General features: G+C 43.6%; 1 protein-coding gene across 1 annotated transcript in view; it reads right to left on the bottom strand.

Moving 5' to 3' along the window:
- The window catches only part of LOC308074687 (regulator of G-protein signaling 6-like), a gene marked incomplete at both ends in the record, with an annotated part of 93016 nt that extends 83581 nt beyond the window's left edge, over nucleotides 1-9435 (bottom strand). Inside the window, one exon of the mRNA XM_080414193.1 lies at nucleotides 9307-9435. Coding sequence (XP_080270319.1) covers nucleotides 9307-9435 — 129 coding nt within the window. The remainder of the gene's footprint in view (nucleotides 1-9306) is intronic.
- Nucleotides 9436-15133: the final 5698 nt, after the last annotated feature.

The following is a 15133-nucleotide window of genomic DNA, read 5'->3' as shown; positions in this document are numbered from 1 at the left end:
TACAAACACCACCAGGGGGCTTAATGAAGTTCTATGAACCTCATAGACACATGAAACACAGAAAAAGTGCAAAACCATGGCACCACCTCTTTAACTCAAATCTGTGCTTCTGGGGGTCCCTGGAACAAAATATTTGAGATGGCAAATACATATCATTTTGGGGGTCCTTGGCATGAAAAGAGAACCACTGGTAGAAGACGGTACTGAGACAAGCCATGCTGTACGGCTTGGAAACGGCAGCACTGACGAAAGGAGTGGACAGGAGGTGGAGGTGGAGGTGGAGGTGGGAAGCATTGAGGATGCTACGATTCTCATTAGGAGTGACAAGGATGAGAAATGACTGCATCAGACGAACAGCCCAGCTTATAGAAGGTTTGGGGATGAAGCAAGAGAGGCAAGATGGTTGAGATGGTTTGGACATGTGGAGCAGAGGAGGGATGAGGGGCACAATGGGAGAAGGATGCTTAAAGACGGAGCTGCCAGGCAAGAGGAAGGTGGCCGGAGTGACCGAGGCAGGTGCAGAGAGCAGACGCAGATGGAAACAGATGAGAATTGGAAAGCACCAGTGGTGGAAAAAGTACTCAAATTATTTACTTAAGTAAAAGTACCAATACTGCAATATAAAAATACTCTGTTACAAGTACAAGTCCAGAATTAAAAATTAGCTTGAGTAAAAGTACAAAAGTATTGGCATCAAAATGTACTTAAAGTATCAAATGTAAAAGTACTAAATATTTGAAAATTGCTGATCTACAAGCTCACAACGCAGCTTGTAGATCGGCTATTTTCAAATAGCCTAGGTATAAAATAGGGCTAAAGTGGTTAATGTATGTTTCATTATATCATAATTTATATCTGAAAAGTAACTAGTAACTAAAGTTTTAAAATAAATGCAGTGGAGTAAAAGTACAATATTTGTAGTAGTAGAAGTAAAAGTACTGCAAATTGGAAATACTCCAGTAAAGTAAAAGTACCTCAAAATGTTAAATGTAAGTACAGTACTTGAGTAAATGTACTCAGTTACTTTACACCACTGCACATGTAGTCCACTGAGGGAGTGTAGATTTGACTAGTCTATTAATAGTTGATGAGCTTTCCCCTGTCAGAGCGCTAGGTACACTGTCCCCACTATTTGGCCTAATTGCATTTCCCAGCAGCACCACAGCGTTGTGTTCCTCGTTACATTTTGCATCCAGTCATTTCACTTTCATATCTCTCTCTCTCTCTCTCTCCCTCTCCCTCTCCCCCTCTCCCCCTCTCTCCCTCTCTCCCTCCCTCCCCCCCCCCCCCCTTGGATTCAGCCATTCTCCATGCTGTCCCTTAAATGTGCCAAACAGGGCAAGACAATAACACACCAACCAAAGCTGCATATTGTGTGTGTCTGTGTGTGTGTGTGTGTGTGTGTGTGTGTGTGTGTGTGTGTGTGTGTGTGTGTGTGTGTGTGTGTGTGTGTGTGTGTGTGTGTGTGTGTGTGTGTGTGTGTGTGTGTGTGTGTGTGTGTGTGTATTGCTATACTCGTAAGAAACTTCAATGTTACTTTGGTGGACTGGTGCTAACCCTGACTCTACATCAGTGGTGTAAAGTAACTAAGTACATTTACTTAAGTAAAAAAAATATATACTTTAACTTTACTGGAGTATTTCGATTTTTTTTATACTTTTACTTCTACTCCACTGCATCAGAGTCAAATATTGTACTTTTACTCCACTACAATTATACTATATATATATATATATATAGCTTGTAGATCAGCTATTTTCAAAAGCTTTTTATACATTTTAAAACTTGTGAAATGGGACATTCTACCTAATGAGTACTTCCTACTTTCGGTACTTTAAGTACATTTGATACCAACACTTTTGTACTTTTACTCAAGTAAAAAATTCAATTCCGGACTTTTACTTGTAACAGAGTATTTCTACATTGCAGTATTGATACTTTTACTTTTACTATTTAGTAAAAAGGTACTTTTTTCCACCGTTGATCGACATGGAGCACTGCGCTGAAAGCCTGTTCTTCCTTCAGCTCTACGCTCCAGCAGGCTGTCATCTCCTCACAGCTGACACACGGGTCCAGGCCGAGGGCACCAAGGTGACGGTGTTCTCCCAGGGCGGGAGAGCATACTCTGTCTTTTAGTGTCACAGCATTTCTTCCCTATTCATAGCTGTTGCTGTTTTGTGCACATTGTTGGCAAGACTACTTTTCTTCATTCCTTTTTTTTTTTTAGAACAGTGCAAATTGTAATCTGGGGACCGGAGTCTTTGAGGGGGTTCCAGGGGAACCCCAGCTTTGTTAATATAGTATTTTCAGCCAATTGTTTGTTTGTTTGCCAACAAAAAGTTGTGGAAAAAATAGCTGTTTGAAGGCATTAAACATTCTTTAGTGTTGTACACTGGTCTCCCTTCCCTGCATTGGATGTTTGCCTCCTTGGAAACCCTAGGACTATCCACTGCTTTGTGTGGAACTTTTAATATAGCATCAAGATAAGTTTAACCACTTGAACCCTGCAGTATAATACATTACATCGGGCCATTTGAAAATAGCCGATCTGCAAGCTCAACAACACGGCGCGTTGCGACGCGTTGTTGAGCTTGTAGATCGGCTATTTTCAAGCCAGCAGCAACCTCAGTCAGCCCTTATACACGCGCCACCAGGCTGTCATCTCTTCACATGCTGACACGAGTTCCAGGCCGAGGGGACCAAGGTGGCCGTGTTCTCCCTGGTGGCAGGCAGAGCATATTGGTGGCCATCTGGCACCACGGCTCCTTTCACACACTATGCCCACACAGTCCAGGGGCCACAAGCACTCTGAAACCCCCCCCCCTCCTCCCCCCAGAGACCCCCGCACTGCAGCAACAGCACCACCACCACCACCACTCCTCTCTCTCTCTCTGCCTTCAGCCTTCCTGCCTCGCCAACGCCTCATTTAGACTTCGCCCGTATGACCGGTGTCTCTACACCAGCGCTACTCAACCCGCGGCCCGCGGGCCGCATGCGGCCCGCTGGCCGCGTCTTGGCGGCCCCCTCATGGTCCCCTCCCCCCCCATGGTTTTTTTTTTTTAAGCACAGGATAAAAATATATGCATTTCCGTTCAAATATATGGGTTGCTAAAACATTTTTCAAAAACAAACAGACAGACATACATACAGGTGCGTCAATTGTTACAGGTATAATGCATAGTTTTCTATGCATTTCGGGTTTTTGGGGGGGTTTGACCCCCACATTTTTATATAGGTGATAGGTGTCCCTTATTTCAATCTCTGGGAGTTGGCAACCCTAACCTTGCCATACCTTAGCTTTTGCTGAACTGATGCCACTGGACATACACACAAAATAAACTGGTACAGTGAAAAGAATATGATGTCAAAATGTACATTTTCTTGTGTGTTACAAAATCGAAAATCCAAAATAGGACCGTCATTTTTATGGCGGCCCCTTGGACTTTTGGTATTTTGCTGAGTGGCCCCTGAGCCATCTTAAGTTGAGTAGCCCTGCTCTACACTAACACCATTTCTCCCAAAGAACATGGATCGTTTTGGTTATAAGCCCACTTGTTTCTATGATAAAAGAACAAGCTAAAATGTTACTGACTTTCCGTGGTCTTGTCGGCTCCGAGGAACGCTATTGTTAAATGAGTTTGGGTTTGTTTCCAGTGGGAAACGAACGCACAGATGTAAATCCCGCCCACTACATTTGATTGGGTAAAGCGCGGCCTGCTTCCTGATCTGAAGGCACGCCCACTTGTAGGCTCGAAACGCGGCTCGAAACGCGGCTCGAAACGCGGCTCGAAAAGCGGCGCGAAGCGGCGCGCTTTGAGCTTGTCGATCTGCTATTTTTTAATTTGAATCCTGAAAAGTAACAGTTTTGGACATAATGAGGTTTCCAACCGACAGACGTTATAGTGTCTGAATTGTATCGTCACTGGAACCCCATTGTCCCCACCCCTATGGGTAAAGGCCTCTACACACCACTGGGTTGATGAATAAACGATATGAAAATGCAAATATGTTTGCATACATTTACAAGTTAGGCATTTAGCAGGCGCTCTTAACTAGAGCGACTTACAATAAGCAAGATAAACACAAACATCAAATGCAGAGAGACAGTGTAGTAGTGCCTCTCAGTAAACTAGGATCACGAGTAAAGCATCTTAAACAATCACTATCAAAATAATAATCTGTACATTGACACTATAGGATACCAGGTAAACAGTGGACCTATAGTATCTGTCAAAATAACCTGCTATCTACATTTTAACATTGTGGTCAAGAAAAAACAAGCCTAGGTAACAAAAACATGAGAACGAATGACCACGGTAAGGTCTTTACACATCCGGTGGGCGACACCCCCAAGAACCCCTGGGGTTCCCCGGACCCCACTCCGAGAACCAATGGGCCATATAGCCTCCATGCAGAGCGCATCTGGCTCACTCATCTTCAACAGGAGTTGGATGGGATGGCCTAGCGTGTTTAATAAATAAATACATAAATACATATCCGTGTTATTCAATTGGCCTTTTTGTGCGCTCCAAAGACAGCAATGCCATGTGGGCTACTACTTATTTTAACTTCGATTTTCGATATTTTGATTGCTCAGAGGCGTAGCAGTCGCCAGCGAATGTCCGCAAAATTCGACTGTGGTGCGAAAAAATAAGCCGCGTTTTCGCTCCGCGAAACTTTGTCGTTGATGTGAAAGCTTGCATTGACTTTATATGTTTTTTTACATTATTATTCACATGAAAACATCGCCCCCAGTGTGTAAGAACCTTAAGTCTGCATGGTCGTCATAACTAGGTCAAGTGCTGCTGGCTATAAGGTGGAGTCAGCGGCATCAAAACTATATTTTTAGTCGATGCCTCATTCACGTCTACTTTGCCAGCAGCCTCCTTCCTTCACGTGTGACGTTTTTATCTGCTTGCCAAGAGGTGAAACACACAGCCTTTCAGCATCAGAGTTCAGCAGCTTGATGGGGGCTGGGAGCAAACAATAGCTTCAAGGGGTTTGATTTTGCCGTTTGCTGGCTCACAGAGTCACATTCAGAGAAGAATGGATGCTGAGAGTCGGCAATGATTTCTGTATGCTTTGTTTCATGACTGCCTGGCTGCTCGTACAGGCTTTGTATGAGGATCATACTGTTCTTTCTTGTAGCAGTCCAAGGGAGTGTAGCGGGCTAGCGGCGCCGCGCGCACATCTGAGCAGGACTTTGAGCAGGATTTAACCCCTTCAAAACGGGAAAGCATCTGTGCCACTTTAGAGTTTGACCACTTTAACCATTATTTTATACTGTAGGCTACTTTGGCTATTCAAAAATCTTGAAATTATTTGCAAATCTTTGAATATATATGTTTTTTTTTAAATCTTTGCTTCTGGGGGTCCCTGGAACAAAATATTTTTAGATGGGGGGGTCCGCGGCCAAATACATATCATTTTGGTTGTCCTTGACATGTACTAAATGTTTGAGAACCACTGACATAGAAACATAATCTTTTTCAGGAAACTGTTTGTAGAAAACATTTGTAGAATTGCGGGTCCTCAGGTCTTAATGGGTTAAAAATAAATTGTTGAAGAAAAAAATTGGTTTCTACACAATGTTCTTGATGCTCCCAAAGTGCAGTTTTATTTGGTGTGGAGCATTTCCAACTGAATGGTCTTTGTCAGGTACATGACTCATCATTCATTTAGACCATTCAGGTCGATACGTTGTAGCTACACCAAATAAAACATATCACTTTGGGAGGATGAAGGCCGGTGTGCGGATTATATGCTGTCATAGTTCCTTATTCATAGCTGTTTTGTGCATGTTGTTGTTGGCAAGGCCAGCTCTTTTTTTTGTGTTGTCTGGGGACCCCCAGGGCTCCTTGAGGGGCGTTTCAGTGGGTCTCCAGCAAAATTATTTAATATACTGTAGCATCAAAATTGTAATCAGTTGTAATATGGGTAATAATTGGTATACCCTAGGGTATAATGGGACATATTGTGAGCTTGTAGATTTAGCTATTGTTTCACGAAATCTTGAAAATCTACGCGTCCTAATACACATTAATTCACGGGTCCTTGACATGAAAAGGTTTGACAAGAAAGTGGGTTTTCTGCACCAAACTAAATAATTACACCGGGGGTTTGAGAACCACTGGTGTACCCTCTGGACCCCTGGGGTCCAGCGGGTCTGAAGCTAAATTTGTTAATATAGCAACACAATAATTTTAACCACTTTATCCATTTATGCGTTGGCTATTCAAAAATAGCAGATCTACAAGCTCGACAAGCTTGTACATCTGCTGTTTTTTAACATTAAAAAAAAAAAACGTCATGATAAATCTTCTCTTCTGGGGGTCCCTGGCACAAAACCTTTTCAGATGGGGGGGTCCACGGCCAAATACATATCAATTTGGGGGTCCTTGACGTGAAAAAGTTTGAGAACCATTGAATTACACAATAGCCCATGTTCAAAGCAGAAGGGTGGAAACATCCTGTCACTGGAGTCAGAACCACCATCTGCTTGCAGTCACTGGCTATAAACATTTATGCAATTATGAATATTTCCCTCAGGCAGCATCCTTTACACAAGTGATAACTACCCTTCTATAAATGCATTTGGCCCCAGGCAAAACGCAGCATTATATAATGGAGGGCTTTTGCTGTAAGAATCGATAAATACGTCCGGCGTTATGTTGCAATCAGTCTGAAAAAACGGGGCATTGTTTCTGCAGCAAGCCTGCCCGTCGGTCTTAACCGGGACGATGGTGAAAACATTTTTGTTTACACACAACGTGCTACAGCGGTGGACAGCAAGGGGGATGCCTTTCCTTCCCGAGAAGCTGAATAGGTACCAGGAGAAATGCTCTAATTTTAGAGTTGCCAATTACCCCCCCCCACCCCACCCCACCCTTTTCTACATTTTAGTCATCACGCCAGTTTGAATTCCCTTCACACTTCTGTGCAGTCTTGTCACTGGGCTGCCCCTACTGGCTCAACCCCCAAAAGCCCCCCCCCCCCCCCTTGCTGACAGGGCACTACAGCCCAGCGGTTCTCAAACTCTTCGTGCAAACGACCCCCAAATTGATATGCTCCCGCGAGTCTCGCCCCAACACTCCGTGGCTGACAGCTGCCGCCCCATCAGCCCCGTATAAGAGTACGGTGCAGTGACTATTATCACCCTCCCCTGCCCGGCTTCCCTCCCCCCGAACACGGGCCAATTGTGTTGGTATAAGACGCTCGACAAAGCCGGATGCACCACGGCGGATTTGCACCCACAACCTCCGCGGTGGCGGGCAGGCCACTTTACCACTGCGCCGCCCGAGCGCCTGGCAACAAACTCTTGGCCGAGGAGCAGAGATTTCCTGTCAAAGCCCTGCGGATTCCTGCCAGAAACAACCAGAGACTCCAGAATCCCCTTGTGTGTTTCTAGGACAATGGACGTTGCCAACTGCAGGAAGTGTGACACGCTCTTCATGGTATCAAGCCGTGTGACAAGCACCATGACTTGCGGTAGAACGGTATTTTGCTCCCATGCATGCCGAGTGTGTATTATGGAAGTGACAATAAAACCGATTCCGATTCCCGAGAACACCATTCAAAACCAAATAGAATATGGCGGTTGGCGGCCATTGAGTTTAATGGAGAAGTGGCGCCATGTTATATTCGGTTCCTCAAGCTATATACAGTATATTACGGTCATTATTAGAGATGGTATGAATTTATTCCCCTAGTTTTTCATGTATAGTTGTTACCAAGGCCTACATAACGACGCTGTTGGCGGAAAACCTTGTACCTCCAAAACCGTGACTTTTCAGAAAATGGAAAAATGTGTTCCTATCTGTGTTAATTTTGTCGACTAAATTTGTACCATTGAGCTACAGTAATAGAGCCTGCCTGCTTGCTCAGGGGATACATTGAATCTTGACCATCAGGTCAAAATTCGTGTCAGATCCTGTGTCTAGGTGAGACACGACCTTTGACACCATCTAAATGTCTCAATAGAAGAGCAACATTAAAATGTACTCATAAAATAAAGTTACAGTGTGCTGCTTTAACCACTTTCACTGAATATATATATATATATATATATATATATATATATAGTCATTATCAGAACTAATATGAATTTCCCCTAGTTTCTCTGTGTATAGTCACCAAGGCATACATAATAGACTGACACTTTATCTCACATCAGGGACAGAAGACTTTCACTCCAACAACAGAAATGCATTTAAATTGAGCTGTCGCCCTGCGACTTGAAATTGCACGCCGACGCTAGATTTCACAGCGGTGTTAAAAGCGACGGTACGGCATTGAAGCAGCCACAGACAGTCAACAATCAGCGCAGGTAATAGTGACAAGGGGACATTATCTGTCATCCGTGGGCTATGGAGAGTTCACCGTTTACTTTTTCGCAGCACAGTGGGGGGGTCCCAGAAGGCAGGTTTTTTTTTTAACGATCAAAAATGATTTGCTTTTGGCTTTTGGATAACAAGCTCCTTACTGGCAGTGGTGGAAGCCCCAATGTAGAAATAAGAAAAGTCCTGTATTCAAAATGTTAAATGAGTAAAAGTACAGAAGTATTGGCATCATATTTTCGGCGAAAGCCTTCCCCACAATAACAGAAAACTGAAAAGGCACCAGCATAGAGCCCTGAGGGACCATTATGGGGGCGAAGTGGTTAAGCACAGTACTTGAGTAAACATACTTTCCACCACTGCTTTTACTGGACGTTCCCAAGCCCCAACCGTGGAGACTGAGCCTCTTTCTTCCATCCATCCATCCATCCATCCATTCTAACCACCACTCCCACACACACAGCCCTAATTAGCCACCAATAGCCGCCCACCCTCTCCAATCAAAGGACCGCTGTTGAGAGTGAAGTGCCATGGAGGGGGGGGGGGGGGTGGTTGGGGGGGGAGGGGCGGGGCGATGTAATTGCCCTTGACAGTGAAGGACCGCTCTCTCTCCCTCTCTCTCTCTCTCTCTCTCTGGACAGGATTGATGAGAGCTTATTGAAACTTTAGAGGGCTGAAGACCACCGACTAGAGCTGGAGGGGGGGGCTAGAGAGAGAGAGAGAGAGAGAGAGAGAGAGAGAGAGAGAGAGAGAGAGAGAGAGAGAGAGAGAAGCTACCAGAACAGAGGTTCCCAGACAACTGGTTTTGACAGTGAATCACTGGGAACTGTGAGGCGTATCTACTGGTCATTATCTGCCAGTAAATCTGTGTGTGTGTGTGTGTGTGTGTGTGTGTGTGTGTGTGTGTGTGTGTGTGTGTGTGTGTGTGTGTGTGTGTGTGTGTGTGTGGGGTGGGAAGGGTTTAACTCACCTTTCTGTAGACGATCATATTGGGCGAGTCCTCCTCTGGATCGGTGATGGCGGCGGTGGCGGTGGTGGTTGTGGGGGGGGTGGTGGCGGTACCCACCACACTCCCCTGGTCCCTGGACCCCTCCGCCATGTTTTCGCTCAGTATACACTGCAGAGAAACCAACATAATAAAAACCCAGTCAGTCAGTAAAAACAGAGCAGCCAAACAACACTACTCGTGAAGCATGCATTCATACATCACCAGACCGGTGTGGAGGCAAATATTATTTAGTCATTATTTGATAAGAATCCAATGCCGTTCTGACTCCCCCCCCTTTTTTTTTATCGTTCCCCTTCTCTCGGTTCCAAGCCGTTAAGCTCATTTTCGTACTTTCGTTGAAAATAGCAGACCTACAAGCTCACGACACGTCGCGGATGCGACGCGTCGTGAGCTTGTATGTCTGCTATTTTTTTGTTTTTTCCGCCGTGCGACACACCGTCGTGCGACGGAGTATACATTTTACCGTTATTGTGACATTCCTGTAGCCCCCCCCCCAAAAAAATGTTGGGATCTGACTAAGAAGGGATTGGCCTGCATGGCTGTATGTCTGTGGACAGATAAGAGAGGAGCTCCCAGGCAGTCAGATGTGCCAGAGCTATATAGGTGAATATCAAGCAGGTTGCACACAGAGAGCACAGTCAAATCCTCCGTGGTGGTGGAAAGGTATCACTAAGTAACTAAGTACATTTACTCATGTGCTGCACTTCACCACTTGAACCCCTCCTGAACTAGAGCGTAAACAACAAGCTGGTGACACCCACCTATAGTGTAAACATGGGTAAATTCTTCCTTCTACTAACAGCACTGCCACCCAAGTGTGGAATGCCCTGACCCCGTCCCTTAAAGAATGTGTGTTCACTGGCTTCCTTTAAGACAGCCCTGAAAATTCACCTTTCAGGAGGCCAAAGGGGGAGGTAATTATCACTTCTCCCTTAGACAGGCAACCACCCCCCTTTCTTTCCCCCTCCACCTTTTTTCCTACTCTGTACATAGGGTTTTATATTTGTGATGATATAGATTTTGTTGGTGTTATTTTTACATGTTATATAATTGAATACACAGGACCCCAATGGAAACAAGACAGCAAGGACTTTTTTGCGTGTTATCCTTTTAGACCAAGTGTTTGACTGTACTCACAGGATCTGCTATTTTCAGCCAAAGCTTTCCCCGCAATATGGGTATCTTAACCAATACAAGCCCTATTTTATACTTCGGATTTAGAAAATAGCCGACCTACAAGAAGCTCACAGTTGGGAGCTTGTGTGTGCTATTTTCGAAAAAAGTTTGACAAATTCAGAAAAATTACTACCGAGTACTTTTACTTTTGGTATAGTGTACAATTTGCACTACCGGTGCATGATTTGATGCCAATACTTTTGTACTTTTTAGTCAAATTTTTAAATACAGGCCTTTTACGGTTTAAAACAAAAGCAATACAAAAAACTGATATATGGTGGTATTGCTACTTTTACTTAACCACTTAAACCCCAGCATCCGTATTGTGTCGCGTTGTGAGCTTGTTGAAAACAGAAAAGACACTAGCATAGAGCCCTGGGAAAAAAGAAAATCCACCACAGCAAATCCTCAAACACACATCAGCTCAGAGCTTAAGGGGACGCGCCAGCCAAATGCCTGCCCGCCTGCCAGGGCACTGGTCACCTTTATGCATGCAGCAGAATGAGGAGGAGTGATGCCAGATTTTGCAAGAGAAACAAGCGGTCAATCCTACGAAAACAAGACCTAAAGAAGCGAATAATAGGCGATCGGTTCCCAAACTTTTTAGCTCGAGACCCAAAATTGAAATTTTAAACAAACTAGTGAAAATAGCCCATCTGTCAATATATGTGAAAATAGCTGATCTACAAGCTCACAACGCGTCGCATCGCAACGTGCTGAGCTTGTAAATCGGCTATTTTCACTACTTCTCAAAAGTTTGAATTTCTTTCTTAAATGTATTCATAAATTCTTATTGGGCCATTTTTGGAAAATCGTTTGAAATAATTCAAAACAAAACGTAGGAAACGATCAAATAAAGGGCTATTTACTTGTGAGTCGCGACCAACAAAAATGGGTCCGCAACCCACAAAAATGAGTCCGCGCCCACAAATGGGTCCCCCGACCCACTGTTTGGTAAACACTGCTATAGGCCACATGAGCACACGCGCGCGCGCACACACACACACACACACACACACACACACACACACACACACACACAGTAATGCTACTGCGGAGCATTATTAGCACCAATAACCCGTCCAGCTTAGCTCACCAGTTACATACATAAGTCTTCTGAACATGGTTACAACACTAGAGGAGCAGCTTCTGCTAACATAGAACTCCCAGCACCAAGAACACATTCTCTCAAACTCACTGTTATATAATATAGGTCAATAGCACTCTGGAAATGCTCTGCCCCAAAACACCTAGAATCCATAACAAAATGACTTTCGAAAAAATAAATTAAGAGATATCTTGACAAGTGACTTGCCAAGTACAGTATGTAACTGTTTGTTTAATTTGACTCGACTTTTTGATTTGATTGATTGATGTGAATTTGTCTTTTTGTATTAATTTCTTTAATATAGTCTTTTATTTGTATTTTCAGTTGCATGTCTGAATTGTATTTGCTTTGTTCAGGACCCCCCAGGAAGAATAGAGGCTCATTCATGTGTCTGTAATTGGGATTCTTTAATAACACACACACACACACACACACACACACACACACACACACACACACACACACACACACACACACACACACACACACACACACACACACACACACACACACACACACACACACACACACACACACACACACACACTTTTATCCAAAGCGATTTACAATAAGTGCATTCAACATAGGTAGGGAACGAAACTACTAATCACCAGAAGTCTTAAGTGCATTTCCTGCAAAAACAAGCAACCAAGAGTATACCTAGCGCTAAGGTAAAAGTGCAATATATCAGCTACCTACTTTCTTAAACAGATGAGACAAAATAGCAAAATAAAATGAGCACAAGCTAAAACAAATAAGTGTATCGACTAAACAAGATCCAATAGAGGGGCCTGTGGACAAATACATATTAATGTGGGGGTCCTTGACATGAAAATGTTTGAGAACCACTGGTTTAAACAACATTAGGAAGCAAGCACCCAATAAACTCAGGATTCAAATTATAAAAACAGCAAAAGTAGCAGATCGACAAGCTCTGACAAGGGGGGGGGGACACAAAAAGTTAGAATATGGACATGAGAGGTTTTTGCTCAACGACAGCGATGTTATAATAAGCTCACTTGGCGACACAGAGCACAATGGGAGACATAGGGGTAGCGGCTGCAGATTAGCTAGCTCCAGTACAGATAGTCAATGTGCTCATGATGAGTCAGCGCTCTTTTGGCAGCAGTGATGTGCATAACACACACACACACACACACACACACACACACACACACACACACACACACACACACACACACACACACACACACACACACACACACACACACACACACACACACACACACACACACACACACACACACACACAGAGGAAGTTCTGTTTTTTTATTTACTTAAGTAAAAGTATCAATACCACAATGTAGAAATGACTCCTTTTGTACTAAAAGTACAAAGGTATTAGCATCAAAATATACTTAAAGTAGCAAAAGTAAAGGTACTCATTATGCACAATGTCCCATTTCAGAATCATAAATATCATGTTGGACTATTAATTATTGACTATTAGCCTAATTATTGATCATTAACCACTTAAGTCCTATTTTATTCTTCAGTTATTCGAAAATAGACGATCTACAAGCTCACAACATCTCGCATCGTGACGAGTTGACAGCTTGAAGATTTTTGATTGGTAATCTAAATCTGAAAAGTAATTAGTAGCTAAATAAAAGCTGTCAAATAATTGTAGTGGAGTAAAACGTACAACATTTACCTCTGAGACGTAGTGGAGTAGACGTATGACAGTATCAAGAAATTGAAATACTAAAGTAAAGTAAAAGAATACCTCGATATTGTAATTAGGTACAGTACTTGAGTAAATGTACTTAATTACTTTCCACCACTGAATGTGTGAGGACCCACTGGGCTGGTATTGACTGTTACTAAGAGTGTTGTGTAAGCCACCACGTGTGTGTGTGTGTGTGTGTGTGTGTGTGTGTGTGTGTGTGTGTGTGTGTGTGTGTGTGTGTGTGTGTGTGTGTGTGTGCGCGCGTGCAGGTATGGGTTGCACACGCACGTGTAGGGTTTCAACTATTGATTGTTTACTTAGCAATTATCAAAATAGTGAAAATAGTAAGCTTGTGATATTGTAGATGTGCTATTTCCACTATTTCTGAAATTATTCACAATTTTTTTTGTTTACTTTTCGCCAATAATGACATGTCCAGAATAGGGATTGATCATTAATCGATCAATTTATTAAACTTCTTTATTTAATTTTATCATAATCGATTAAATCAATTTGTTCGATTGACTGCTGCACGCGTGCGTCCGTGCGTGCGTACAGGTGTGTGTGTGTGTGTGTGTGTGTGTGTGCATGGGTGTGTGTCTAATGTAATCTATGAGGAAGGCGCTGGGCGTCCATTAGTCCCAGTGATGAGATGGGTCGCCCCTGCGTCGCATCACACCGCTCTGCTACAGTATGGGCCGACCGGACGTAAGCCTTTCAGAGCTACCGTTAAGAGATTACTCCCTACCTCCACACAATCTATCACTCTCTCTCTTTCAGCTCTGAGAGCATACAAATGTAACCAAATGGACGCGTAAGGGTCCATTTGGTTACATTTTTATGCTCTCAGAGCTCGCAGTTGTCACTGATGATTTCACTGAGTATCTCTCTCTCTCTATCCTTCACTCTCTGTCTCCAGGAGAATTAATTCTGCTTAACTAAGGATTTCCATAACCTACGTTCACAGCCAGGCGATAACAGTTGCCCCCCCCCCCTCCCTCACTGCCCTTTGCAGTTTGATTGAGTGCCCCTGTGTGTATTAAATGGGTTAAACCATTTGTTAGCTCTCTAATCGCGCAGAGAGCGGGCGGCAGAAAGGGATTACGCCCGTTTGACACATTCATAAATTCTTTTTTTTTAGCACAAAAAAAAAAGACAGCTTGTTGCAGGGAGAATAAATCTGCCTGGAACAGCATGGAGAATAAGGTTATAACACCCGTCTGGGCCTCTCACCTGTTACTGTAATAACAACTGGTGGTGGTGGAGAAGAAGAGCGATATATATATCTGTGCTATGGGCTTTAGAGAGAGATGTGTCTGGGAGAGAGGAGAGTGGACTGTAGGCTGAGAGAAAGCATTCCTCCACACAGGCAGCAACACACCATTTTCTTTAGACCCACATTAATCCATTCAGTCCGGGAAAGCATCTCTGTCATTTTATTTGTATTTTTGCCAGACCCAAGGGCTTTGTATCTGTTTTCTCCATACATGGTATGTCACTTTGTCCCCCGGCCCCAGCCAAAAAACTCTGTCCCTCTTTCGTCATAGAAGGGACATAGAAGGGACACACGTCATGCGAAGCCCGGCCATTCAGATTTCAACCACTAGGGGTCTGGCAGTACCAGGTCTCCTGGTTCTAGTTTATATATATATATATATATATAGCAACAGATTTTTTTCAGAAAACTCTTAGGATTCAGAACATTCGTTTTTTAAGGCTGACGTATTTTTGTAGTCCGACGTCACTTCCGGGTCCAAGAGGCACCAAGCGCCGTCCACTCTTCATTGTAAACAAACGTGTCGGAACCCGTAAAT

The sequence above is a fragment of the Gymnoscopelus braueri genome, assembly GCF_963280865.1.
Source record: "Gymnoscopelus braueri genome assembly, chromosome: 19".
Taxonomy (NCBI): domain Eukaryota; kingdom Metazoa; phylum Chordata; class Actinopteri; order Myctophiformes; family Myctophidae; genus Gymnoscopelus; species Gymnoscopelus braueri.
Note: the sequence above shows the minus strand (reverse complement) of the source record. Positions and strands in the feature narration are given on the sequence as shown.